Source organism: Sphaeramia orbicularis, chromosome 1 (genome assembly GCF_902148855.1).
Source record: "Sphaeramia orbicularis chromosome 1, fSphaOr1.1, whole genome shotgun sequence".
NCBI lineage: Eukaryota > Metazoa > Chordata > Actinopteri > Kurtiformes > Apogonidae > Sphaeramia > Sphaeramia orbicularis.
The window spans coordinates 41,979,890-42,006,184 of NC_043957.1; the positions used below are offsets into that span (position 1 = coordinate 41,979,890).

General features: G+C 38.2%; 1 protein-coding gene across 12 annotated transcripts in view; it reads left to right on the forward strand.

Annotated features, from left to right (window-relative positions):
* Positions 1–26,295, forward strand: part of apbb2b (amyloid beta (A4) precursor protein-binding, family B, member 2b) — a 55,286-nt gene that overhangs the window by 25,530 nt on the left and 3,461 nt on the right. For 2 of the 12 annotated variants that reach the window (XM_030138330.1, XM_030138336.1), the window contains exons 5-18: positions 3,904–4,148; positions 4,459–4,590; positions 5,186–5,257; positions 6,053–6,103; positions 7,467–7,552; positions 7,963–8,023; positions 12,175–12,321; positions 12,908–13,035; positions 17,005–17,010; positions 17,813–17,927; positions 21,372–21,501; positions 24,066–24,149; positions 24,258–24,373; positions 25,688–25,867. In XM_030138330.1, coding sequence (XP_029994190.1) covers positions 3,904–4,148; positions 4,459–4,590; positions 5,186–5,257; positions 6,053–6,103; positions 7,467–7,552; positions 7,963–8,023; positions 12,175–12,321; positions 12,908–13,035; positions 17,005–17,010; positions 17,813–17,927; positions 21,372–21,501; positions 24,066–24,149; positions 24,258–24,373; positions 25,688–25,867 — 1,553 coding nt within the window. Of the gene's footprint in view, positions 1–1,221; positions 1,684–3,903; positions 4,149–4,458; positions 4,591–5,185; positions 5,258–6,052; positions 6,104–7,466; positions 7,553–7,962; positions 8,024–12,174; positions 12,322–12,907; positions 13,036–17,004; positions 17,011–17,812; positions 17,928–21,371; positions 21,502–24,065; positions 24,150–24,257; positions 24,374–25,687; positions 25,868–26,295 lie in introns of those variants that run through there. The other 10 variants (XM_030138409.1, XM_030138417.1, XM_030138345.1 and 7 more) reach the window with 10 other exon arrangements.

A 26,295-nucleotide genomic window follows, 5' to 3' on the forward strand; every position in this document is an offset into this window, starting at 1 on the left:
AGGAACAGGGTGTGTAAACCTCCCCCCAAAAAAACAGGGTGAGTAATATTCCGGCGGGCATAAAAGCGATGCGCTACGGCATCATGAGCTCCTGCGGCTCCCCCATCCCCAAAAAATTTCAGACCAGGGAGGTGTGTGTGTACAGTATTCCCAGCTGAAAACAAATTTGCGACCGGGAATGGGGGGTCTTACATGGGGTACCGCCCCTGTTAAGAAACACTCTAATAGTCCAACTGCTTGCATTTTGAGACGTTAATACTCATGACAAGGTAAGACAACAGTATATTGATAATTAGCACGGTTTTGAGCAAGCTGTGCAACATTTTTATGGCCATGCTTTTCGAAAATTAACAGTGCAAATCATGAGTGCACGGCTCGCTGCCTAATACATTGGTGCCTTACAGATATACTAAGACAAAAAACATTTAGTAACAGGCATAATATTGTTAAAATCACACTTACTTCTTTTAAGACATTTCAGGTTGTTTTCATTTTTTAAAGGATAGTTTATAGATGTAAACATTTTCATAATGTAATTTTACTTTTTTCTTGCTATAACATAGAGAAAAGTTTGGAGTTGACATTATTTATGGGTTTTTATGTTGTTATTTTACTGGTACGATCCACTTGAGATCATTTTGGCATGACACCCTGTCCTAGGCTTTGGCTTGATAATCATAATGCTGGTAGAAATTGTGTCAAAACTTAAGGTGTCCATCCTGCTGTGCCTTCCTGTCTGCTATTCTCTCTCATAATGACAAAGCCGTGTTGTTTTCCCAAGCATGTGTCAGATTCCTGTGTGGATGTTGTGGGTTAGAAGGCCAGTGTAATGCTGCTTTCACATAGAGGAGCCATAATACATACAAACACATGCACGGTTGGGAAAGGTCATTTAACAAGGGCCCACGTATTCCCACAGAAGCCTGCATTTTAGAACTCACAAGGAAAAATTAGCTGAACGTGGATCATTCTAGTATGGCAACGTGAGGTCTCCACTTTCTGTCTGCATCCTTCTGTCACTGTCCCTCCTACTTTTTCCTCCTCCTCCTCCTCCTCCTCCTCCTACTTGCACCTCCACTGGATATGATACTGAATGAAAGATGATCTGGGGGTTGCCAGGACAACCAAGAGAGGCTAAGAGGAAGATGGGAAGGTGGGGGGTGATGAGTATAGACATTTGATAAGGATGAGTGTGCCAAATTTTTAGTTTGTTTCTGTGTTCATGTGCAAATGTGGACTGTACGTGTGTTAGTTTTAGTCCAGGAAATGGAGGGCAGGGAGGCTTATTTGAGCTGTTGATACACTTGATGCTCCAGATAGAGGTAGGAGAGGCAGCAACAGCAAACATAGCTCAGCTGCAGGGGATACACAACCTCTCTCACCCTCTGTTCCTCACTGTCTCTTTATCTCTCTCTCCCTCTCATTCAGTCTTTCCCCCCCTCTTCTCTGCCTCTTTTTTCACCTCATGCTCTCTCTGCTTCGACAAGCCTCCATGTCCCTCTCTCTCCTCTCTTTTTCTCCTCACCCCTTTCTTGCAGTGTCCCCCCTGTCGTCTCTCTCTCTCTTTCTGTCTGGGGTTCTCTCTTGGTTACAGCATCAGCTTGTGCTGTACAAGAGGCAGCTAGCTAACTATGATGCTGGGGAAGGACTACATGCTGGCCATTGTGATTGTCAATTATGAGGGTAGGTGCATTTGGAAACTAAACTGTGTTGCTGGAGTTTGAACGCTGTCTTAGTGTGTTTGTGCAGAAGTGTGACATGGGTGTATGTGTGTCCTCCAAACGGGGATAAAGTTTGTCTCTCAGATGGCATCATTCTCTAAATGTTTATCATAATAATCTGTGTACTGTATATTTATGTGTATATTTGTGTGTGTCGCTCCTGCCACGGCGGTGTTTTGTATGTGGTCTTGCTGCCACAGGGAGCGTGCGTGTGTGTGTGTGTTTTGCTCATTGCTCTTCCCCTCCCCCTCAACCCTGCTCTGGCATGGAACTGCATGCTAACTCAAGCTATCACAGCTAACTGCTACGTAGCTCTGTTATGGCACATTTACATCAGCTTCACAAGAACATGCTAAATATTAGCCTCATTGTAAGCATGCTAAGACTCTTTATTCCACTTGCACAGTTGCCACAGTGTTTGCAGACAGAGACGCTGCTAACTTGGGGGGAGACACTAACTAACTGGTGAATGACGGAGCTCACAACCCCCTCAGTGGTCAGAGATCACTCTCCCTCTGTCTCAGTCAGTCTGTTTTGCTTTTTCTGTCTCTGTCGACACATTTTTTTCTTTCCACATCCAGTTGTGTGTTCATTTCTTACAAGCACTGATTCTCTGACTCAACACCTTTCTTCATGCTCATTCCACACAGACACATTCAGGTTCTCTTGATTGTAGTTTTACTGGCTCTGACCTATTTTTTGCACATGTAAGACTGCAACTCCCAGAAGGCACTGGTTCAGAGCTCCTTGCTATAAAGCACAGTGTTAAGCCTTAAAGTGAGTGAATGAGCCAGTAACTCATGTATGCTTTTCTGATTTCTGTTTTGTAAAACATACCAAAGCTTTAATAACTTATCTGTGTGTGTGTGTGTGCGTGTGTGTGTGTGTGTTTCTGTGTGTCTAAATTCCATCTCAATGTGGTCCAGCCCAGTCGTCATGATGAGATATGGCCTGCTGTCATGGCGACAGGCCCATGGGCTGTGTTTCATCAGCATGGTCAGCAGTTCGAGAACTCTTTGTGCAGTCACACTCATGCACACACATATGAACACTCATCCCGATATACACAAATATACACGCATCACCAGCTGACCAATCCTCCAAGGCTTATATCACCTTTATGAGTTGCTACACTACCTAATGCAGTTCCAGATCATCTTTACTACCTATGCTAGTATAGCAGCTTTACACACACACACACACACACACACACTTACACACACACACACACACACACACGCGCAAAGATGCCATCAATAGTTCTCAGTATGTGTGCCCCTTACTGCTGTCATGTTTCAGGAAACTGTAGCCCTTACATGAGACGCCATTTAGCACAGAACAGAGGAAACCCTGATATAAGGACACTGATTTGGTCTGTATATGTGTGTGTTTTCCAGTTGTATTTCCTGTAAATGTGTAACTGTCAGATGAATTGTGGGTATACTCATATGTTCTGTGTTCCATTGCTGTGTTCTGGGAACTTTAAGTCCTGTGTCAGTCCATTTATATTGACCCAACACCTTCAAATCGATCAAATCTTATAGGCTTTTCTGAAGCTCGGGACCAAAAGGGTCACAAGTGTTTCTATTATATCGAGTAGGGCAATTTATGTTAAAATGACTAATCCTAGTCCTCCACTTACCTTTAGTTGGACTTTAAATGTAAACTATTAGATGTAGGTTTTTATTTTTTTTGCTCTCACCCATATATTCTTGTCTAAATCGTGATAAACTGTTGGTGGTTCACTCCTTTTCAGAATTATAGGCTGTGTATTTAATATGTGTCTTTATAATAGAGAACAGTAAATTAAAAAACCCACAATGCATCACACACCCATGGCTGGTTGGTCCTCATTAAAAAGAACATTTATTTGTAACCGGGTTCCAAGAACCAGCTAATAGGATTACAAAGGACAGAGAATGATAATAACTCCTCATTTGTGTCATGGTGACTAAATCATAATTTAGTTAAATTCTCCTTTTGGCTAGTTTGGTGGTTCTGCAGCTGATGGTTGTTGAAGTAATTTTAATGGGAAAGAAATGTGTATTTAGCTGGCTGTAGTATGCATAATTGATATACATTATATTCTGTTAGTGTTCAGGATGTCTTATTATACTGTGTGTTGGTTAAACATCCCCCTTTAATGTCAACAAATTCTCCATCAAATTCTGTTTTCCAACAGATATCTGGAGTGAGCAGTCATTCCAGACTGACCCTGACCTGCCTCCAGGATGGAAGAAGATCACAGACATGGCTGGTATCTACTACTGGCACATTCCTACAGGCACCACACAGTGGGAGAGGCCTGCCACCCACCCTGCACCCCCTGGACAGACAGAGTCTCAGGCCCTGGGTGACCACACAGCCTCCACACTACGTAAACACTCTGTGGGCTCACTCAGCCCCTCACCCACTCCTGACCATGAGGTGAGAAACAAGGGGATAAAATGACACACACACACACACACACACATATGGTTCCGCACTATTTGCCTTTTGTTTTTACTCCAAGTATTTACTGAAAAAAATAACATGAACATTAATAGCTTTATTGTTACACCCTCATTATACACATTCACATGCTATTTTATAGACTCTGTAATCACACCATGCTACTGATTAGAAAATGTTTCAATACAAAATCTCAGTATTAGTCTTTGAACACCTGTGTCAGTGAGAAAAAAACACAACTGAAGAGACTTGAATGACATTTGTGTATATGTGTGTGTGCATGTAGTCGTGCCAGGCAGAGGTCTTCTTCAGGGCGTCAACTCGATCAGGCAGCACCACTTCCGACAGTTCAGTAGAGCCTCTCTCCACTCACGAGTCCACCCTCCCCACATGCGGATTTGTCAACAGCTGCTACTTTGTAAGTAACCGATGCAGTTATAACTGATAATCGATGCAGTGCTTTGGAATGAATGAGAATTTAGGTTAGGTAGTGTGTCTTTTCCATGTGGTTAAATCAGAGAGGATAGTCTGTGTCTCTCTGCATGCCGGATGATCTATTTGTCTTCTGTAGCTTGGATTCAGATTAGCGAAGGATTGGCAGAAACATGCCAGTAGACAGCCAGGTAAAAGAGAATGAGACAGGAGAGCGCCGCTGATGCACCAGTCCAGGAACAGAATCGAGGAATGCCAGAACACTCAGTCAATCAGTCAGCCAATCATGCAGAATGATGGAGGGAAAGTAGATTGATAGAGAGGAGCGCTGTGTAGATAAAATATTGATCCACAGAAAATGGACTGATGTTGACAGATAGATGTGCCAGAATCTCTCTCTGGCACATCCATCCAGAGAGCTGGCCTGTGGGTATCTCAAGTATTAGTCTGTGCCAGAAGAGTCCAAACACCAGATAGAAAGACGGATGATGCTGGGAACGTGCCATCGACAAACTGGGAGGACTGGGATTTTAATTATTGTTGAATTCTTCATCTCTATGCATGTCTCTCTTCGACTTTAGCCCCGCTCCACATCTCTACAGGGGATGCCTGATCAAGAAAGTCGTTCCTTTCACCATGAGGATGAGGACAGGGTACGATACTTCCTGCTTTTCACACTTTAGTCTCGTGTTTTCTCACCAAACGCTCTTCTAGACCTCTTCTCTCTAACTTTAACTTAGTATTTGTTTTTCTGTGTGTAAATATGTGCACCACAGAAAAAAAAAACTATTTGTGCATCATCTGTATGTGTGTATTTTACTGTACATGTCTTTTTATAACATGCAGTGCAGTCTGTAAGTATTTGGATAGCAGCGACTTTTATTTGGTTTGGCTGTACCCTGCAGTGCCTTTGATTTGATGTGAAACGGGGACAGAGGTTAAAGTTATTCTCTTAACTCAGTGTACCACAGCTGTTTGAAGTGCAAAAATATTGCTTAGTAGTACGAAAGGCTTATTGATGGGGCTTGAAGTGCTTTTGCAACTTTACTAGGTGAAAAGTTGTAAAAGCACAGCAGATTCTATCAAATATAGTATCTTGAAAATGAGCACTGAGAAAATAATGATATATATAAATGTTCAAATACACATTGGCTGTACTGTATGTATATTCTACTAATAAAAATAAACGTTCTCATTAGTGACGTTATTGTTCAATAGGAGCATGAAACACATAAGAAAACATTTTAAAGTTTTGAGACAGATCTTGAGCTGTTTATTTTCATGTGCAAAATGTTTTTGCTGCAGTGCTCCTTATTGCAACAGCACTAAGTGTGGAGTGAGTTAGTTAGCTAACAGCCCTATTTTTTGTCTTTCTTTCCCTGCTCCCCTCCCACCCTCGACCCACAACTGTGTATGAACATATGTGTGCATTTTAACACTGTATGTAGAAACAGGTGTGGAGTGATTTTGGCGGAAAGATTGATAGTGAAGTGTGGAAGGCAAGTATAATGCACTCATCATCAATGAGTCTCATTCTTGGTCTAACTTCACCCGCTCTTTGACCGTGTGCCTCTACACATTATGTGCCGGAAATTCAGTGCCTGAGCAAATGCATGTGTGGCTGAAGCTTTAACATACATTTAGGTGCACCAACCACAGAAAACACTTTTGTTAATTGGCTAGAGCAACGTATTTAACCGGATATTCCTTTCTTTATTTGTGTTTTACTTCTAAAAACATGTACATTATATATCTTTCCTTCATGCTGGTTCATATTCGAATATGTTTGCACACTAAGTGAGCACATACTCCATGTCAGTTTTTTCTCCTTGATGCAGCATGCCCCATTATAACACGCCAAGCCCATATTTTCATCCAGCAAGGGCACACCGCCTACACTTGGACGCATGCTGGCATATACTGTATGGGGTCAAAGTATTCATTCTTGGTTTCTGCTTGTTTGTCACTTTGAAGCCCTTCTTTCACATTTTCTACAATTTGATCTTTGTTTTATTATGTCATGTTTTGTCCACATATTTTTGTTGTTGGGTAGAACAGTGGTTCCAGTGAGTTTTTATAATGTTTGCAGGAAGTAAGATCTTAATGGTATGTTTAGATTTCTGAACATCTGCCACAGCTGTAGTTGGATCTGGGAAAACAAGCAAATTTAGCAAAGCCTATGTCAACGTATATCTACTAGAGTTGGGCAATAAAACACTAATTATTTTTACTTGTATATATACTGTATGATATATTTGTAGATGGTGATTTACATGATTTATTTTCCTTTTGTTTTTTGGGGTTTTAGCTCAGACATATTCCAATCTTTCACTGACTTGTTTTAAAGAAATATACAAATGCATATTTTAATGTTGAACAAACAAATGTTTTAATTCAGCCGTGATAATTAATTGTCATTTTCTGGTCATAAAACAGAGTATAAAGCCACAAGTAACCATCTGGTTTCTTCAAGCTCAGTGTTTTAGCATATAATAATAATTCAGCATTTATGATAGTTATTAATATTAAATGATATGAGCATTTTTATCTTCAATTTAATAATTTCCTGTCATATCACCCAATCCTACTGTCCACTGAATAAGAATATATACAGTAATTATATATAATTGATAGTATTAAATGTGAGAATCAGAAAATTGACTGCTATTTCTGTTATTCTAAACTAAAATCTAATAAACAAAGATATAAACATTAATACAAGTTCTATCTTGAACTATAAAGGAACTGCAAATGGCAGGTTATGTGTGTATGAAAGGGGCTTTAAAGTAGTCATTCCTTGATCAAAAATCTTTGTGTTTTTTGTATCACGTTGCTCACTGTGGTATCTCTTATGGGAACCAGGACCTGCAGGCAGCTACAGTGAACCCTGACCCAAGTCTGAAGGAGTTTGAGGGTGCTACACTTCGCTACGCATCACTTAAGCTAAGGTGAGAAAAGACTAACGCAAAACCCCAAAAATCAAATATGTGGTTTGATCTCTTCAAGCTACACAAAGAGCAATCCTGTTTTTGTTTCCTTTTTTGGTGATAAGCTCCAGTCTCTGTCAGACTTTCTCTAAGCCTGCTTTTTGTGTTGTCTGGTCAGTCTTTCTAATCTCATGTTTAATCAGTGTAGAGTTAAATAGGTCAGACCAAACAGGAAGTTAGCTCTCACACTCAGGAAATGGCTCCATGTTGGTCTAATGACTACTTATAGGCTGGTTAAATTCACACACAGGACACAGAACAGGAGCCCTATTAATAAAGCAGTGAATGGCCTCAGTGGTAATGGTGACACAGCTAATTTTAGAACTGAATCCTGTTTTCCAAAATAATTGATCTTTTCTCCCTTTTTTCAGGAACCGTCCAGCAGCAGAAGAAGAGGAGTCTAGCAGTATCAACAGTGATCCAGAAGCAAAGGTAAGACACATTTTTTTGTCTGTCAGATTTGAAAAGGATGGATTTATATTTATAAATGATATGTCTATTTTTTTTTACAGTTTAAGCAGCAGTTTTTATTATCCCTTTGCACTGAATTGTAGAGGTGTTGCTTCACCTTACCTTTATATACACAGTAAAAATCTATATGTGTATTGATGTTATTGACTGTGTGTGTGTGTGTGTGTGTGTGTGAGCTATATACAGTCGCAGAAAAAATTATTAGAACACCCTTGTTTTCTTCAATTTCTTGTTAATTTTAATGCCTGGTACAACTAAAGGTACATTTGTTTGGACAAATATAATGATAACAACAAAATTAGCTCATAAGAGTTTAATTTAAGAGCTGATATCGAGCTATTTTCCATGTTTTCTAGATAATAACCAAAATAACTTCAGTTCTTACGTCAATAGCTATGGCATTGTACTGCTAAAAACAGTGCCTTTAGGCATTCCATGTTTTCTTTTCTGTCTTTTAGTCATATGATACACACAGGAGTTAGTACTTGATTGCATAACCATTGTTTTTGATGACTTTTAATGGTCTAATAACTTTTTCCGTGACTGTATTTAAATTGTAACTGTGCCTTTTAGTTTAGTCATCTACACAAGGCAAGGTTAAATACTCTTTTATTGTTGCTATTTATGTTCAGTATATGCAGTGTTGCCCAATCTTAAACACTGTGGACTATAAAGGACATTCCTATATAAGAACATGCACACATGGCCTTTTGCCTTTAAATGAGTGTGTGTGTGTTTGTCTGTTGATGTGTCATGCCTGATGTTTATTTACTGCTGTTTGTGTTGCTCTTAGTGGTTTGTTTTTGCTTCTTGTCTAAACAATGCTGCCCCCAAGTGGCCAGTCTAAAAAGTCTAGTTTGAAGCTTCGCAGTGATGCATTGATTTCCAAACCTTAAGTCCAATGAAACACCAGAGGTTTTTGATCAAAGTTGAAAGCTGCATAAAGTGTAGGATAACGTCATCTGTAATTTACTGAAACTGACTTCTGCACCTGATTGCACAGAAAAAATAATTACTGAATTAACCAGATGCAGAGTCTCCACATTCTGTTGCAAACTGAGGTAATTGGTGCCAAAATTAGAACATGTAACGGTGTGTGTATTGTGTAGCCATAAATGACTTGGTGGATCTAAAGCGGTGCTGATTGAAGTTTAAAGCGAACACTCAGCTTCTTGATGTGGTGCTGATTTGGCTGGATAGTGTCTGTTCCTTACTGAGTGTTTGTCTGGCAGAATTTCACAAACATTAGCAACTGTGACATTGTGATGAACAGCAGACACAAACACAGACCTACAGTCAGGGCATCTGGTTTAGTAACACGCACACACACACACACACACACACACACACACACACACACACACACACACACACACACACACCAGGGTAGCACATGACCCACTGCAGTGTCAAGATTGGATTGGATTGGATCCTTTTCCCTACTGAGGGAATTATTACAAACAAAGCTTCACTTATCATCCAAGACTAGAAAACTGGACAGGGAAGGTAACTGCATCACACATAGCTGACACCGGAGGCCTTGATGTAAATCCTGCCACATTTTATCTGAAATAAGTGATAATGTGTTGCCTAACAAACAGGATACACACAGAAAAAACGTACAGTGCATTAGTCATTATTGCAAAATAAACTCCTTCAGGTTCATTCTGCATCACTTTCTTATTTACTCACTCCATCCCTTCATACTCAACATACAAACAGTAGATCTATCACATGGAGCTCTCCACTGACAGGCCATGCCATCATACCAGCTTATCATTACCCACCCTCAGAATAATTGATAGCAAGTGGAAATTCAGTGTATTTATAGTAAGTCATATCTGCATTGCAATATTGTTGAGTCTCCTCATATTGTGCTGGTGTACAGGAAGTACCAAGAATTTATGTTTCTGAATGTCTGTAGATCATTAAAAACAATCAAGGCCGCCCACTTTGGTTGATATGCTCTGTAGCTGATAACACCTACTAGTCCAGGTGAGCGACACAACTGCCTGGCAACAGGGAGGAGAAAACTGTGGATAATAGTGTGGATGTACAAATGTATGTAGTGATGTTGTCAGCATGTATTAATGAATGAGTCAGACATTCAACAGTGAATGTCAGCTGCACTGTAAAACATTTGTGCATTTATGTGTTTCGATGTGTAAAAAAATAAATATATAAATAAATATATGTATTGTTTGACAATAGAACAATTTGTGGTGTTTGACATGCTCTGTCGTTTATAGCGTTGAATCATAAATCGCCCTATGGCTCGGTACTATAGATTTTTGTTATTTTTGCCTTTTGACGTTCTTCTACATGTTGCGATGTAAGCATAGAGAAGAAATTGTTTATGTGTAAGTTCTAAATAAAATAAGGAAATAGTCAAATGTGATGAAGTATGGTATGGTTATGTTAAAATACAACATATACAGTATTTAGAAAAGTCCTACACCACCCTTGGCTTTATTACTTTCTGCAGGTTTTAATGAACGTACTGTATATATGGAGTTCTCTATTTTCAATATCTCCGGAAATTATCATTTGTGCACAGTAGTCAAAAAAACAAAAAAAACAGCATTAAAGTGGCTTCTACAGGCTAAAGTCAGTATGAAGTGTGACCATGATGAAAAATTGCCCAAACATTAAGAAACGTTGGATTAGTTGAATGAACCCTCGTGTAAAACATTAGACAAGTTATGCAGTAAATAAATTCATGTTGTCTGAGTAAATGCCTTAAAGATATATTTAGTGTAAAGGGAGGGAAAACAAAATACTTTTAGATTGTGGAAGCAGTTTTTTTCCTTTCCTGAAACTTTTATTTTAATGCTGTACATATTTCTCATATATTCTGATTATATCTTAACTTCAGCCTGGTTGCAACCAGCACCGGGGTCAGGCGCAATTCTGTCTGTGTTGCCATGGTAATGATGCGTAACACTTGTAGCAATATACATGTTCTGTACATCCACGAAACCAGAAGAATGTCAGTTAATAGCTCAATAAAACCAACTGTCCTACAATAGAACACAACTCAAACAACAATCAGTCAAATGGGAAAATATCTATAGCAAGCTAATAGCACTGGTCTACAAGGAAAATGCTTCCAGAATAAAAGTAATGAAATTTTACCACATGAGAGTCACTGATAAAGAAAAATCAAGTAAAAAATGCTGGTTGGCTGAACTTTCCAAGATACAGCTTTGGGTCAAAATGTGAAATTCAAGAATTAACGAGAGAATGGGTTTGACTCAAAAGGAATATTTGTCTCAGAGCTACAAGATCTACTGAAAAACACTGTCTGCACATTAGAATACATTCACTTTACAGGTTCTATTTAGTGGAAAGTTTATAAAACTATTATATAAATGTACATAAACCAATATACCTGTGTAATAACACTTAATCATATACCTTGAAAACATCAGAAAACCGGCACTTTTGTCATTTATTTTCCAATTAATCTTATTAAAATACGTAACATTTAGTACATTTAATCTCTGAAGCAAATCATTTCTAAAAAATTGTAGACCAGTGTAGTCTGACACCAGTGTATATCGTGAATAATTTTATCAAACAACAGAGCAATGCAACAAACACAGCAGCACTAAGCTAACGCTAAGCAGATTCAATGGAACTGTATTATTTCTCGATCACTAAAAGTCACTGAACAAAGAGCAAAAATAAAGGTTACATTATGAAGTGATGACTATGAATTTTGTGTTATCTTCGCTGTTTTCCAATCATAACTTGGTTTTATATGAATGATGCTTCTATCAGCTAATCTGTTGGTTTGAACTACACTGAAATGAATCAGGCTGGAAACAAATGGACCAGGATGTAACAGGTTACTGTAGAGACTGAGAAATGGATGTGAGTGTTCATTAAAACTTTGCTAAAACAACGAATCCGCTTTCTGTCTCTTGTGATCTGCCTATATGGATCCTTTTCATGTGTTTACTTCCCTGTTTGTGTTTGTAGAAATATGTTGAAATTGTTCAGCTCTGTCAAAATACAAAATACAAAATACGTTGACAGTGTAAAACCAAATGCTTCAACCTCATGTACTATGAATATGACGACTGTTTTTGTCTTTGTGTGTCCTCCAGTGTTTTGCCGTTCGCTCTCTGGGATGGGTCGAGATGGCGGAGGAGGACTTGGCTCCTGGGAAGAGCAGTGTTGCTGTTAACAACTGCATCCGACAGCTGTCCTACTGCAAGAACGACATCAGAGACACTGTTGGCATCTGGGGAGAGGTGAGCAAGATTTGAAGTCACACAAGGTAAAACTGGGATAAACTAAAGAGTAGCAGGCAAAACGAGCTATAAAATAAAAATGTACGTGAGAAATAGTGCATGTGGAGGAGTTGTAGGAATGAAAATCAGGGAAGAGGAACATAAAAATGCAGCTGAAGTTGGCAAGGGCAGCAGTCAGCTGAAATATATGTCAAGAGATAGAAGGAGGAGAGAGGAGAGAACAAACGAATAGAGAAAAGTAGAGCGATGTTATGAAGTCTACCTTTCGCTCTGCAGTGGTTGTGTTTAATATAAAGTGACAGAACATAGAGGGAGAGCTTCATCCTTCTTAAAATAACCTTTCATATCCCCCACCCCCACTTTTTTGGAATCGATAATTTATTTAGAGACCTTCAAATTCAGAGGGTAAAACACGGTGATACACTCACACCATATATGCAGACTCAAGCAAATGAACACTACTCTTCAGAAAAAAACACCATCTGACCTTTTAAAGGGTAACCTTTTGTCTCAGGCAGCAGAAAATAAGGATTGCACGTGTCTGTGATGAGATCTGAAGGATTTGTGTGAATGTGTGTGTGTACAGGGGAAGGACATGTACCTGGTGCTGGAGAATAACATGTTAAACCTAGTAGACCCCATGGACCGCAGCGTGCTTCACTCTCAGCCAATTGCAAGTATCCGAGTCTGGGGTGTTGGCCGAGACAATGGCAGGTTAGTGACAGCAGCAACAAACCACACTTTCTTTTTATTTCCAGGAGATTATTAATCCCACTTTTGTTTTTATTCAGTTTTTAATTCATAAAGACCCAGTGCTACTCCTGTGTCAGTTCCCAAATGATTTTTTCTCTATGTAACTTTTCTAAAGTGATTTAATTCTAATATTATTCTCTGTATTTTCCGTTTTTTTCCGTATAAATCATGTATTTTTCAATATTTAATTCACCGATAATGTAGATGTTCATAAAAGATCAGATTAAAGTTGAGGGTTATTATATATGAAACAGAGAAAACTGAAAAAAAGGTGACTTTTTCAGTAAATTATCATTAACTGAATGTAAACTAAATATCTCCATCCACTGTCATTGATCCAACTCCATGGGTTCTACTGGTGAATCAGTGTTGTAGAAGATGACGGTTTTTCCACGTTCACTATGGAGCCTCTGAACATCCAAATGGCTCACATCTGATGACCATAAAAAGATGACAAACTGTATTTTACCTGCATTATTTCAATGTATTGATAGGATTAGTTGTCCAGAAGTTAGTAAACAGATCAGTAGATGCTTTTGGTTGGCAGTAGCTGTTTGGGTCTTTATGGGTTAAGATTGCAATGATTATAAAGATGCCGTGTTAACACTGAAAATATTCAATACAAACATTATATACATACATACATACATACATACATACATGTATATATATATGTGTGTGTGTGTATATATATATATATATATATGTACACATACATATACACACACACACACACACACACACACACACACACACACAGAGTATGTTATTACCGTATGTACTGGATGAGATGTGAACTTTATTCAGCCATTAAGGGAAATTCGGTTGTTCCTGTATACAGTAGTGGAAAAAATGTTTCGATCTCCCGGTCACAATCTCAGATACTAAATTTTTTTTGTGGTTCAAAAGGTGTGACTGCATCAGACAGACACAAACAAATGCAAATTATTTATTTTTTTGTTTATTGTTAACAAGTAAAAATAACAAAACTAAATTGTTGACAGTTTTAACGTCACACCCTGGATTTGTTTCATTATCGTGATGAAATATTCAGTTTTGACCTTGATGGAACAGCGCATGTGCTGAAGGGAAGGGAGCTCAACGATATAAGAGTGATTCTTAATGCATTATATGACAAACGTACAGGGTGTCCAGAAACTTATTTCCACCACTGTATGTTACCTAGAATGCAGTTTTATCCTATATACATTGTCAGGGTAAGGTAAGGTAAGGTAAAATGTTATACATAGTACAATGCACAGTGAAATGTATGTTCGTACCTACAGCCAATAGAAAAATAGTAATTACACACAAAATATATTAACAATATACATCTACAACATACATTTAATAATCATAGTCAAATTTGTGTAAGAACATATTATATATTGTATGGGTAAGTTCATTTGTTTATATCTTGTTTTAACTTCATATATTTCATTTATGGAATAACAGTATTGTTTACATACTGTACATAAACTCCATGACATTTGCATACAGGCTGTTGTATATTAGTTATCTCGGTGAGTGTATTATGATGCTTGGTTTTAATCTCATTCTCCAAACTAGTAGATTAGTCACTTATTTTAACAAAGTCATTATTGCATCAAATATACTGTGTAAAAGGTCAGAGTATCAGTTGAGGGTAACAGGCAGGTGGCACGTTGACAGGCAGAATGGAACAGTAAATGATTGATGATGATGGGGGTTGCTAATGAAAGTTGAACTTATCTGCACAAAGGAGAGGAAGAGCGAGACAATAGCCTATTCTCTTTCAGTGCAAATCCCCCTCTGACTGATTGTCCCCTACTTTCACCTCAGCTCAGCTCCATAGAGTCCTGGACTGAAGACAGATTCATTCAGTAGACTGTGTGTGTTCTGAGCACCGTCTCAATATGATGTCCCTAAATGTGAGAATGTTAAAAAAAAAAAAAAAAAAAAGATATCTCTAAGTAAATTACTTCACGAGATGATATTCCTACACATGCAGGTGAAAGTATGAGTTTAAACAAACAATGTGGTGGTGCAGCTGGGTGGCCAAGAGAGGGCGCTGTGTGCTTTTGCTGCACTGGAGAGAACTGAATGTAGGTTATTAGGTGCACCGGGGTGATGTTGATAGGAGAGGTTGGTAGCAGATGTGTAATCCGTAGTGGCACATCACACACACACACACACACACACACACACACATATGCAGACACAAGGGCACTCAAGAAAAGACGCAACACTAAAAGCTTTTGGCAGAGCACATCTCCATCTTTGTGCTGGGACCTCTTTTTCTCTCTCTCTCACTCATACACACACACATGCTCAATAGTATGTCAAACTGAGATTAAAAAGATGAGAACATGTCTTATTTAGAACTTGAAGCTTTATTTCTTTATTTCTGTCACTAGAGTGAGAGCAGTGGAAATACCTCAGCTGCAGCAGAGGGAGGAGGAGGAGGAGAGGGGCTGGTTAGAGGGGACAGAAGGGGTGGGGTGGGGGGGGTTGGCAGGAGAGAGGGAAAGGGGGGATGAGGCTGACAGAGGGGGAGGTATGGTTAGTGTTCACTGGGTGTGGAGCGGGCAGGTTGAGGAGTGTATGCATGCATGTAGCATCACCAGGAATAGACTGTGTGAGTGTCTGAGCTTTAGGATTACCTGCCCGAAGCACAGGAAAACAAAGCTGCGTGAGTATGTTGCTCTCTTTCTTTGATGTTAAGACAGATTTCTACACGGATGCTCCTTTGTGGTGTCAGAAAAGTAGCAGAGACGGTCAGGAGCTGATGTGCCGGGCAGGTTTTTAAGCAGGTAGTTTGTAGGTGGAAGAACTTTATTTTGTGTGTGAAGAAAAGATTTGTATGAGTTTCAGCTCAAAAGGGTAAAACTGGTATTATTTTAATACTTAAGCATGAAGCAATCTTCTTCTGAGCTGCTTCTGATTTTCTTTAACACCCATAGATGTGTGTGTGTGTGTGTTTATTTGTGTTTGTGTGTGTAGAAATGCACATATATCCACTATAATATGCTTGGTGTTTTGGCCTTTTTCATACTTGTCACATTAACGATAAGGGACATTATGGAATATGAAGCCTGGTTTGAGCAGTGATTTTCTCTCTGTCACACTCATACGCTCGTACACTCTCGTACCCTTGTATAAGATTGAAGTGGTTGTGTCAGCACAGGAACTGTACCCCAGTGCCTCCCCTCGTCCCATGTGCTATGAAACTCATTATCACCACAGAGATTACAGATTCCCACAGCAACCTTGACATTTTCAGGGGTGTTGGCATGATGATAAGATTATATTTGAAATGAGATATCACACTCCCCCACCCCCACCCCCTTTTACTCTTTTATCTTCACTCGTCATCTGTGCATTTTATCCTGCTCTCATCTGTACTGTTTTATCTCCCTTGTAGTTGTTCACTTCCAATTTCCTGTTCCATTGCTTCACCTTTCTCTCATTAAATTCCTGACTCTTGTTGCACTAAATCTGAAAATCTTTTTTTTCTGAATCTGGCTTTTTTAAAAATACACAGGAAACACAAACTGTCAGCAACCAATTAAAGCTAATTGCCCCCATCTCTGTCCTCCTATTTTTTTCCCCTTTCAGTCAGTCCTCTGTCAGTTTTTCACATTGTACTTCATAGTTAAGTTTGCATGAAAAATTGCCTGCAGTGCTTTTTTTGACCTGTGCCACACACCCACAACCCACATTTGCACACACACACCTATTTTCTGCTGTGCTATTAAGACTGTTTCAGGGGAAGTAGCTCCTTCAGAGAAAAGGAGTGAATATGAATCTCAAGGTTAACCCATATGTGCAAGAGAATGTGAGTCACTGTGCTTCTTTTACACAGCAGGGGGTTAGTACGATGGATTTTTTTTTTTTTCCTTTTCTTCTACTAACTGTCTGCCTTTTTTCCCTGGCTTCGTTTGGACACAGAGAGAGGTAAACATGTTGCTTGCTTTCATACCTTAACCCTCTTGCAATACCACTCCATCATTTTGTTGTTGTTTAATTTCCTCTTCATCTCATTGTTCTTGTCTTCAAAGTGAGTCTTGATGTACTGTAGCACTGTAAACACACACTTAGACATGTAGGAAATGAAGGTGACCTCTTCTGTCGTTCTCTGTCTACAAGTATGCACACACACACACAAACACACACTTCTTTTGTGGAGACTTTTCCCTAAGGGCTGAGCTCAGAAATCTTGTTAACTTCATGCCTGTGTTTCCTGTTGCATGTCACAGTTTGAATAAAGTTATTCACTGTAGATTGGTTTTCTTTTTCTCCCTCTGAATGACGTAAATCCGCCCCGTGTGTGTTCATTACATTTGGTGCAGCTATATGTCTTCTACGAGCCATTCAATGTCTTCATTCCTCTCTCTCCCTCCTTTCTCCGTTCCTCTTTTCATTTGTACTATTCAGCAGTGTTAAATTGTTTTCGGCCCTAGTGCGCCCAGGGGAAAATTCTTTCCTGCTGTCACTCTTTTTAACTCCCTCTTGCATCACGCTGCTCTATTGATCTCTGAGGTCCATCGACCTGCATTTGTGTGTGTATGTGTGTGTTCTGTATTCTTCAGACTGATAAAGGTCAGTTCATCTTTCATCGTCAGTCTTAAAACTCAACACTGCCATCACAACCTGCTCTGTATTTTCCCTAGGTAGTGCCAAAATTAGCCCAAAACTATCCTCTTTTGTCATTTTCTCTTATGTTTCTACTGAACCTCGGGTTTTGCCTCTTTCTCAGGGACTTCGCATATGTGGCGCGGGATAAAAACACCAGGATCCTGAAATGTCATGTGTTCCGCTGTGACACGCCAGCCAAAGCCATCGCCACCAGCCTGCATGAGATCTGCTCCCGGGTGAGTGACAGGGACAGCGTGAAATCCCAAAAAGCTTTCAAAAGTCTTCTGTGAAATGTCTCAGTAGGATTTTGACATCTTTTTGACATCAATCTTTCAGAATTGCTTTATCTTGTACAAGAAAACGCTCCAATTAGATGAAAATGTAGGAAGTAAAAGCATTAGGCAACTTCACAACAGTATCAGGTCAAGTATTTCACACCCAGGCCTTTAGTGTTGTTCTACCTGACCTAATCCACCTTTTAATATCAATATAACACCATCAATATTATCCAATAAACACCATATAACTGCTGCATCACAGACAGGTACATGGCGAGAATGAACGTCATAACCAAAGCAAAAAACCAATGAACACAACTCAGCAGGTGTCCTTTCACTACAGCCACAGCTGAACCATGTAAATCATCTCAAACAAAATTATCATATTTATTTAATAAAATGACAAAACCTAAAAAATAAATACTCGCCAAAACTACTACTTATTTTTTAATATGTCTGTGCCCAAATCCATTTCTCCTCTGTCCTCTGTGTGTTGGGAAAACATCCATTAAATCTAAACCAGAATATTTTATCTTATGGAAGTTGCTACAGATGTGGTTTGCCAGTTGAGTTTACTCTGACTAACTTGCTCTTCCACCGTCTGATCAAATTATGTTAGTGTACGCCTGCTACATTACCCCCTTGTGGCCTATCTGAAATATAATTGGTGTTAAAGCTACAGGTTCATTACCATTTACTTTAACCCATAAAGACCCAGCGCTACTTTTGTGGCAGCTCACAATTTTTTCCTCTATATTTAACATTTCGTAAGTGATTTATCACTATTTATTGTAATATTGTCTTCTTTATTTTGCATTTTCTTTCAGTGAAAATCTGGTATTTTCCAATATTTAATTCACTGGTCATGTAGATCTTCATAAAAGCTCATTAAAGTTGAGGGCAATTATATCAAAAACAGAAAAAGTGGCTTTTTCAGCAAATATTTCATTAACTGAACCTAAAACCAAGTATCTCCATCCACTGTCATTGATCCAACTCCATTGGTTTTAGTGGTGAATCAAAGTTGTAGAAGATGACGTGTTTCCATGTTTACTATGGAGCCTCTGAACGTCCAAATGGGTCATTTCTGATGACCATGAAAAGAACAAAACTACTACTTATTTTTTGATATGTCTGTGCCCAAATCCATTTCTCCTCCGTCAGCCATTATGTGTTGGGAAAACACCGATTACATCTAAACCAGAATATTTTATCTTATGGAAGTTGCTACAGATGTGGTTTGCTAGTTGAGTTTACTCTGACTAATATGCTCTTCTGCTTTTTACACCAATTATTTACATGGATTAATAGAATTAGCGTTTCAGAAGTTATATATATATATATATATATATATATATATATATATATAAGTTAAATATCTTACATTAGTAGATGGTTTTGGATGTTTGGATCTTTATGGGTTAAGCTCCAGAATCTCCACTGTTGATTCCGAGCCTCAAGGCAGATTTCTTTTACCCAGCAACACATAATGGCTGAAACATGATTGGACAAAGGCTCTAACATACACATACACCACTGGAAACAGTGACCAAGAGAAAATATACCAAATAAAGAGAAGCGACCATTAGGCGTAATTTAATGCATTTTCATGGAACAAATTTAAAAATGCCCTGCCCTATAAAGGCCCCCTATTCCTTCACTGGTAGATAGTCACTAAATATCACACATTTTGTGCTCAGAGTTCTTGCAGTTTTATCTATTAAAGCAAATGACTAGAGATTTTGGGGCTGAAATCATCTCAACCTATTCTCAAACTTAAAATGGGTCTTAGATTTAGCATGTAGAATCCACTAAAGATGGGATTTGGAAAGAAGTCTCATATTAAATTTTTAGTCCATATAGGAATCCTTTCCTTCTTTTTCTATGTAAGAAAATAGACCAGGAACGCATACTGTTTATTGTCATTATCACAATTTGCTAAACAAATGGAAATGAAACTCCTCGAAAGCCCAGTAAATGGTGGCAATTATACCACGAAATACAGAACAGGAGACATGCGAATAAACAATACAAACCGTTAAACAGTTGGAGGTGAATTAAATACCCTACTTATATCCACATGTAATGCAGTGTGATTACAGGTTGTAATATCTGGAGGGACAAAAAGCTTGAAGTCAGCACAAAGTGATAATGACCTGGTGCTAAAAACAAACTGAAAAAAACAACACTTTTGGTTCCATCAAGTTGTGAAAAGGTGAAATCAGTGGCTTGTTTTCAGAATCTGCTGTTATAATCCAACTGTTCATTTTCAGTTTATAGTTTTTAATCATACACCTCTGCAGTTTGGAATAAATGTAAACTTGAAAACTTTATTTATTTTACTGAAGACATAAAACACTCCTACTCCTCCTACTGTGAAAGGCCCACCTTGACTGCTTTTACAGTCATATTTACTGCTTCAAAATACATATATCCATTACATCTTCATCTTTGCAAGTTTATGTGGTGTAAAAGATGTCCCAGACGAGAAGAAACTAGTCAAAATTCCAAGCTCCAAACACATTATTTCTCTACCAAACTTATTTATCAGATAGCTTTCTCTGCACTACATGTCCATTGTTTAATAAATACAGATTGATGCCAACAGGGTTAGGAGACAAGTGTTCAGTGTGTGTGTGACTGTGTGTTTTATTGTGTCTGATTTATTTACTGGACTCTTTTCACATTTAATAGACTTTCCCTTTGTCCCTGTCGTAATAAAACACAGTTATAGCCTCTGGACTTTAATTTAATTTCGGAAAAGATCTTTAAACGCTTTGGTTATTTATGCAGACTCATAATTCTGTGGGATTGTACGTTAGTTAAAGTCTTTTAAAGGATGCGAGTCTGCAGGTTTTTTCTGATTCTCACAAAGGACCATTAATGTAGTGCATTTCTGATAAAGATTTTGTTGACATTTTTCCTTTATATCTGTCATATTTTCTGATTCTGACACCAAATTTAAAACCACATAGAAGGATAAATGTTGCTGAGATTCTGTGATATATATGGAACATTTTACATGTAGTCCTTCAGTGCATATGTCAGTGTGAGCAATCATGCACATCTGGTTCTGTACTCGCGCATACATGTTTCTAGAGGGAGTTGCACTGCAGAAAAGGCTTTTACTCTGCTTTATGAAAGAGAACTGTGACCTGGTTAATGTGTGTGTGGTGCTCCCCAGGTGAAAACAGTAGGCAGAATGACAGTATCAGGGGTGAAGCTGTTCTAGGTTTTCCTGGGCACTTTTGTGTTGACTCTTTCATCTTTTTTCCTCCCTCATCTCCTTTTACTTTCACACATTTTGCTCCTTGTCTCTTTACCCCACCTCCCTTGTGTCTTTGCCGCTGCATATAAATTCTGCGGTTTTTACATGCTTGTACTTTTTGCTCCCCCTCTCAGTCTGTTCCTAACCCTCTTCATCCAATCCTTCTTTTTCCACAGATAATGACGGAGCGAAAGAATGCTAAAGCGATGGCAGGAGGCTCTCTCCAGGACAGGATGCAGGCAGGACTTGATCTTCCTTTACAAGGTAGGCCTTAAAGGAGTGATATTTTGCTTTTTTTAAATGGAACAATACATTTTAAAACATTTCCCTGTGGTCTACATAAAGTGTAAATGCTATGCTTGAGTCTGAATTCTTCATTGATTCAACTCCACAAGCCCATCTTCAACCCTATTTCTGAGTTATGACAACAGAAAGGTTGTTTTGAGCGCTGACCCTTTAAATGCAAATGAGCCACTTCACACCCCACCCCCTACAGGTTGTTGGCAGTGCTCCTCTGTCCCACTCGGCCACCTGTGTTCGTTAATACAACCAACAACTAAACATTTTAGGTAATCGGCTCGAAGTTTGGACATATTTTCAGTATGGACTACAACCGCTGCTGCTGATAAACAATTATGGCATTCTCTGAGAAATGTCGGAAGTCTTGACCTTATATTTGCAAATGTCGTGATGTAACTAGTTATAGATGTAACAAATTAAGAAGGAATTAAAAATGGTTGTAGAAATCCTTTTGATTTTTGCCAGAATGAATATGAAGATAACTTTGCAGCACCTGGAGGGTTCAAATCCAAACTTTTTGAACTATTAGGGTCCAAATACACAAATAAATGTACTAAAGACTAAAAAAGTGGGTTTAGCAAAATATGACCCCTTTAATACACACAGTACTTAAACGCTGGAAAATATTTCTCTGTGTCTGTGGCAGCACTAATGTTGTGGTGTCAGTGGTTCAAACAAATCAAGATAAATGCAGAAGTGGAACATAGAATTGATTGGTTTATTCCAAATATTTTTCAACAGTCTATTTCAGGTGCCTTAAAATAAAAATTGATAGATCTTATTTATAGTGTACAGTGTATATCGAAGAAAAATGACACTTAATGTATGAAAGCAAGCTTTTAATCCATTTACGTCTTTTCTTAAGTATCAAAAAGACATCTCAGCAAAATAAATGATTAATACAGTACTGTGAAATGTGTCTTTGTCATTAATATGTTGCTGTGTTTGCTGTATATTCCAGTTGTACATAAATTAGTATAAAGACTGAGAAATGCATGCGTGGTCATGCATTTCAGAAAAAAATATAAATATTTTAGGAGTCATTTGTGGTCTGGACAGTGAAAAGCGTAAAAGCCTATGGGACATTCTGAAGGTGTCTAATATAACACAGGATTATTTAAGAAAACATCCAGACAGTCAACTCGAGAGAATTGAAGATACTGAATCCAAATGGAGGTCACACTAAATATTGACTACCTGCAGAAGATGTTTACTTCTGTTTTGTGGGTTCAATAACATGCACATATTTCCTGCATGTTTCTTGTTAGAAATAAAGGCACACGTCAGTTACAACCTTGCATAAACAACAACGCTAAAGGCTGCCTAAGACTTTTGCGCAGTACTGTATTTCATCCTCTTTACTGCAGTAAACATGAAAAAAGTAAAATGTACTCAAAGTAAAAAGAACATCTGATTCTGAATGACACATCATATTAATTCAGTGAGAAGACGGCGTTACAGTGTTTTCATCTCATGTTTTTTACATCATTTCCTTCTTGTTATGTTTATGGTGTTTGACCATGTACTGTTGGTTACACAAGTATATGTTATTGTTCCATTCATTTAGGTTGGTCCTCATGCTGAGAAAAATAACTGTAATGAATTATAATAATAATAATAATAATAATAATAATAATAATAATAATAATGAAATAATTGGTAATTCCTCTCAAATGCATGTTGTTTTGAGAAAGAGTAGAAAATACTTATGTGTGGATTTAAATGAAGGGTGTGAAAGTAAAAAAAAAAAAAAAGCAGTCAGGAAAGCAAAAACACATGTGTAAAGAAGAAATAGCTGAAAATAAAGTGTATTAAGGACGTATTTGTGCTTTGTTACTTCCCTCTTAGATCAGCTCTTTGTTAAGTCACAGATACATTTCCAATATACAAGAATAGAAACTAGGATTAAAATGGTGGATGTCAAGCTGTGTTTATGACAGATGGCTCTTATTTATCTCTATGTAATTGTTTATCGGTAGTTGTTTTCATCACATTAACCCTTTAAAACCAAAAACTATTTTTGGGATGACTTCCAAATACATTTTTATATTAATTCTATATTTTATCCTTTTCTAAGTGATCATCATATGTTAAAATATTATCGTCTGCATTTTGCATTTCTCTGTAGATGTTCCTAAAAGCCCAGAGTAAATTCAATGGTTATTAGTTATATCAAAATGGAGAATAATATATCATTAACTATGCGTAGAAATAAGTGTCTCCAACCACTGTTATTTGTCAAACTACATGGGGTTATTTGATGAATTAATGTTGTAGAGGATGACAGTGTTTCCACGTTCACTATGGAGTCTCTGAGCGTCCAAATGGGTCATATCTGATGAGCATGAAAAGATTTTACCTCAGTTATTTATATGCATTGATGGGATTATTGGTTCAAAAGTTACTAAATATTTTAAAATATTTTAGATCAGTAGATGGTTTTAGTCAACAGTGGCTGTTGAGGTCTTTGAGGGTTAAATCGTGATTCCTGTTAGTACCTCATGAATATGGATGTGGCTTCTCCCCAGCAGAGTTTCCCACACCAAAGACAGAGCTGGTCCAGAAGTTTCAGGTGTACTACCTTGGAATGCTGCCCGTGGTCAGACCAATAGGTCAGTCATGAGCTCTGTGATCACGTCATATTGAATGTTTGATAACTTATTTCATCTTCATGTTTTAATATTAGGATTGTTCTTTTTCTTGAACACCATCTGCTCCAGGTATGGATATACTGAATGGAGCCATAGACAGTTTAATTGGCTCCTCCAACAAAGAGGACTGGACTCCAGTAGCACTCAACGTGGCAGATGCTACTGTCACCATCAGCAAAGACAAGGTGAGACAAACATCTGCTGTGACTCTTCTGCAGGTTCTTACATTCACCTTATGCTGTCATTTTTAATATTAAAAAAAAAAAAATTAAATACAGTTAGAGGCACTTGTACCAATGTAAGTGTAGCAATGTAGTAGTAGTTGTAGTGATGGTAGTAGTAGTAGTAGTGATGATAGTAGTAGTAGTAGTAGTAGTAGTAGTAGTGATAGTGATAGTAGTTGTAGTTGTAGTGATGGTGGTAGTAGTATTGATGGTGGTAGTAGTAGTAGTGGTGGTGGTCGTAGTAGTAGTAGTAGTAGTGATGCTGATAGTATTAGTAGTAGTAATGATGGTGGTGGTGGTAGTAGTAATAGTAGTAGTGATGCTGTTAGTATTAGGTATAGTGATGGTGGTGGTGGTGATAGTAGTAGTAGTAGCAGTGATGGTGTCAGTATTAGTAGTAGTGGTGATGATGGTGGTGGTAGTAGTAGTAGTGATGGTGTTAGTATTAGTAGTAGTAATAGCAGTAGTGGTGTTAGTAGTATTAGTAGTAGTAGTAGTGGTGGTGGTGGTGGTAGTAGTTGTAGTAGTAGTAATGATGGTGGTAGTATTAGTAGTAGTGGTGGTGGTAGTAGTGATGGTGTTAGTATTAGTAGTAGTAGGGATGGTGGTAGTAGTAGTAATAGTAGTAGTGTTAGTAGTAGTAGTAGTGATGGTGGTGGTGGTGGTAGTAGTAGTGATGGTGTTAGTTTTAGTAGTAGTAGTAGTAGTAGTGGTGGTGGTGGTGTTAGTAGTAGTAGTGATGGTGTTAGTATTAGCAGTAGTAGTGGTGATGGTAGTAGCAATAGTAGTAGTGATGATAGTAGTAGTAGTGGTGGTGAAGGTTGTACTAGTAATATAATAATGTAGTAGTATATATTGTAGTAATAATAATACTGTAATAATATAATATTGTATGATTATTATACTATTACACTACTATTACAATAATACAATAATAATATAGTATGAGGTCAGTATGAGTGGTGCAGTGGATAGCACTGGTGCTTCACAGCAAGAAGGTCCTGGGTTCAATTCCAACACCAGTTGATGGGGGTGGGACCTTTCTGTGTGGAGTTTGCATGTTCTCCCCATGTCCGTGTGGGTTCTCTCCGGGTACTCCGGCTTCCTCCCACCATCCAAAGACAACCACTGATAGGTTAATCGGTTAATCTGAAATTGCCCATAGGAGTGAATGTGAGGTCCAGTGACCCAAATAAGTAATAAATACAAATAAGTTCCTATTCTCTACATGTTGGAAACCTTCTAAAGAATCTTAAACACGCTGTCTCTGTGCAGGATGAACAGGAAGTGCTGGTGGAGTGTCGCGTGCGTTTCCTCTCCTTCATGGGTGTTGGACATGATGTGCACACGTTTGCCTTCATCATGGACGCTGGCGGCCATCGTTTTGATTGTCACGTGTTCTGGTGTGAGCCCAACGCTGGGAGTGTGTCGGAGGCTGTTCAGGCAGCTTGTATGGTGAGTCACCAAGCGAAAACATGGCAGTTAAGGCTAAAATACTCTGTGAAAATGATTATATTGAATTACTTTCAATGTACAGTTGTTGAAATGAGGGGGATCAATGCTTTCGTTACAATAATTTTTTGCTAAAGTGAAGAAATTATGTATTTAATGTGGAAAAATATAGTTTTCATGCATAAACACAACTGCAAACAAGTAGCAAGTCTAACCCATATGAGACACTGTCAGTTTAAAACATACAATCCAGGCAAATCACTTAAAATCAAATATAGAGCACCTACAGTGGTGGAAAATAGTTTGGATGCCTCATGTATTTGTGATATATTGCATTCAGATTCACTCTTATGTCATAGAAGTTGTACTTCATTACTTCATTCCGCTCCTTTTTGAATGTTTTTTGTAAACTTAAAAAAAAAATGTTTGCT